This window comes from Corvus kubaryi, unplaced genomic scaffold (assembly GCF_017639235.1).
Source record: "Corvus kubaryi isolate FWS band 111438036 unplaced genomic scaffold, C.kubaryi_AGA036_p1.0 split1-37355, whole genome shotgun sequence".
Taxonomy (NCBI): domain Eukaryota; kingdom Metazoa; phylum Chordata; class Aves; order Passeriformes; family Corvidae; genus Corvus; species Corvus kubaryi.
The window spans coordinates 2,364,462-2,367,609 of record NW_024582078.1 but is presented as its reverse complement, the minus strand read 5'-3'; the positions used below and the strand labels follow the sequence as shown (position 1 = coordinate 2,367,609).

Here is a 3,148-nt window from a genome sequence, read left to right as displayed (position 1 = left end):
CTTTGGGTGCCACCTTCACATGGCTCCATCCCAAAAGTGACAATCCCCGACAACAGGACGGCCACTGGAGCCACCACCCTCAGGCATCACCTTCACACGGCTCCATCCCAGAGGTGACAACCCCAGACCTCGGGAGCCACCACCCTTGGACATCACCTCCATGTGGCTCCATCCCAGAGGTGACAACCCCAGACCGCGGCAGTGCCACTCACCTTCGACCGGTGACGTCTTCAACCTCTTGCAGACGTTCTGGATGCCGCCATAGGAGTCGTTGAGCCGGGCCACGGCCTCAGCGCTCCTCAGCTCCATGAAGTTCCTGAGCTCCACCATGGAGCACCCAAAGTCCCCCTCATGGTTGCCCTCGGCCACCGAGTTCCCGGGGTGGTGGTCGGCCACGTTGTTCGTCATCTTGTCACGGTGACGGTGCCACCGGCGCGGCGCTCCTGCGGCGGCCTCGCTCGCGGCTCCGGCGGCTCCGGCGCCTCGGGGTGGGGGATGCGGCCCCTTCCCTGGGGGCTTCCCGGCGGGAACGGGTGGCTCTATCCGAGCCCAAGTTGTCGGGATGAAGGTGTAAACAGGATGTGCATGTTACCGCGGAGGCGACCTTAGCAACGCCCGGCGTGCAGCTCCTGCAGCGGGAGGAGGAGGAGGAGGAGGAGGAGGAGGTGGAGAAAGGCTCCCTGGATACCACAGCAACTGGAGCTGCGAAAACAACCATGGGAAACAAAAATATCGCCGTTAGGAAGGCTTGGGAACGAGGGAGGCGCCCCATGAGGTGGGAAAGGGGAGTGGTGCTAGCCCAAGAGGGGGATTTTTAGGGAGAACGTGGTGTCAGCGTGGTTTGGGCAAAAATCCTGGGTGAGAACTGGAGCTGGGAGTGTGGAGCAGCGAAAAGCGGCAGGGCCGGGGCCGGGCAGGAAAGGAGCCCAGGTGGTTCTTCACTTTGAGCCCAGACAAAACCCTCCCGTTGATTTTGGGTTAAAAATACCCCTCGGCAGTGGGAAACAGCTGCTTCCTGCCCTGGGCAGGGCGCCGGGGCTGGAGCATCACTCCCGGCGCTGCCGGCAGGTAGGGAACGATCCCAATATCCTGATATCCCCATATCCATGGGAAAGGGGCTGCAGCACCCAGCGGGCTCTACATCAGCCACAGGAACCACTGAAGAGAAGAGGCAAGTGGCAGAGAAGCCACCAAAACCTGGGAAAATCTCGGAAATCAAGGTTTTTCCATTCCGAGGTGGCTCCTCAAGGGCAGCCAGTGGCTCTCGGCCGCGCATCTCAGCGTCCCACAGCGCTGCCACCCCCAGGTCCCAACCCCCCAGCAAGGACAGGAGAGCCCCAAAAATGCTTCAGGCGAGCCAGGCAGGGACCAGGAGCATCCCACAGCTCCCCCATTCCTCAGGGATTTGGGGGCTGGGATTCCCTGCTGGCATTCCAGGCGGGTTGTAAGGACAAATAGGGACATGGAGGGAACAGCACAGGCCAGAGGGGAAAAAGGGCTTTTTGTCAGCCAGGGTTAGCTCTGTTCCCAAGCTCCAGGGAAGCTCCCGGCACTCCAGAGGCAAAAAGGCTGCGAGGGGAGGCTCTCACGGAGAGAAAATAAAATCTTTCCTAGGACAAAATAAATAAAGAACAGAAAGGGGAATGGCCACTCCGGTGGCAGAGCGAGCTGGGAAGGGACAGGAACGACAGGAGGGAGGAGGGAGAATGCCCACTACTGATCCCAGGAGCTCACGGGGTACATCAGCCCTCAAAATTCCAACAGAAAGGCACCAAATCATCACAGAGCTGTCCCAAACCACCCCAATTCCAGCCCCAGCCCCAGGGACTTTTCAATCTCTCAGGCAGCACAACCCCAAAAAACCAAACCCCTCCCTGCCTGGCCCTCGGGAGCAGCTCCTTATCCCGGCAGCAGCACCCCTGGGGCAGCTCCTGGCATTATCAGGACACCACAGGCACCAACAGAACCTCAGGGACAGCAGGGACGCTGTCAGAACGTCCCCAGCTTGGGAGGGACCTGTCCCCCAGCTGCAGGGATGGGCGGGGGGACAGGGAGAACGGGGACGGAGGACACAGGGAAGTGGCACACAGAGATGGGGGAAATGGGGATGGGAGCACAGGGATGGGGACACCACAGCTCCCAGGACACTCGAGCCCCATCCAGCAGGGATCACCAGTTCCTGCATCCCTGCCCATTCCCAGCCCCGTTATCCCACGGCTCCTGGTGGAGCTGAGCTCATCCATCCCTGCGAGGCACGCAGCTCCCGGCAGCGGGAAGCAGGAGGTGGCAGGCCCAATTAAGCAGGCTCCTGCTGATTAAGAGAAAAAGCGATAATTCCCCCACCCCACCACGCTCATTTCCTCCTCTTTCATAGCAACCGGCGCTGTCTGAGGAGAGCTCAGAGGTTAAGAGGGAGACAGTTAATTAACACTGGAACGGCCTAGCCCTTAATTACCCCTGATGGAGCTCAGGGGGGCAGCGATCAGCTCCATCCCTGTGTCCCACCGAGGGATTCCAGCCTGGGACTCGCTCTGCCCTCGGGGGTAAAGGATGGACCCGGCACCGGCACCATCCCTGTGTCCCACCGTGTGATCCCAACCTGCCACCGAGGTGTGGGACGGCTCCTGTCTGCTCTGAGCATCCTCCCCCAGCCCTTTTGGGATCACGGCCCCATTCCCAGCCCTTCCCGGCCCCATCCCACAAGCCCAGCACCGGCTCCCTGGCCAAACTGGGAAGGATCCACCCGGACCAGAGCCTCACTCTAAGGAGCTCCCAGTGACTCCAGCAGGTTCTGAATTCACTCCAGGAATTCATTCCCAGAGCCCTCAGACCCTGGAGAGGAACAAGTGCTCCCCTTAGGAAGAAAACATCCCAGGTGGGAGAGGAGTGGGAACCCGAGTTCCCCTGCGGCAGCAGCTGTGTCACCTCCCAAATGCCACCCCCGAGCTGGACAAGGAGTTTGGGATGAGGCCCCGGAGCCTCCCGGGGTGTGAGGGGAGGAAGGAGCAGCGCAGGCTCCAGGCAGGAGCAGCGGCTGGCGAGGAGCAGCGGAGCCGCCTCGGTGCTGCAGCCGAACCTGCCCGGAATAATAAACGGCTGCACGGCACCTCTGTCCTGCCAGGGACAGTGCCCACGGCCAGGCCACCAC

The 3,148-nt window shown here is 61.4% G+C and overlaps 1 protein-coding gene across 4 annotated transcripts in view; it reads right to left on the bottom strand.

The window, feature by feature from the left end:
• Positions 1-3,148, bottom strand: part of ATP2B4 (ATPase plasma membrane Ca2+ transporting 4) — a 42,864-nt gene that overhangs the window by 21,994 nt on the left and 17,722 nt on the right. For all 4 annotated transcript variants that reach the window (XM_042013722.1, XM_042013723.1, XM_042013724.1 and 1 more), the window contains exon 2: positions 213-702. In XM_042013722.1, coding sequence (XP_041869656.1) covers positions 213-408 — 196 coding nt within the window. In that variant the 5' untranslated portion in view covers positions 409-702. The remainder of the gene's footprint in view (positions 1-212; positions 703-3,148) is intronic.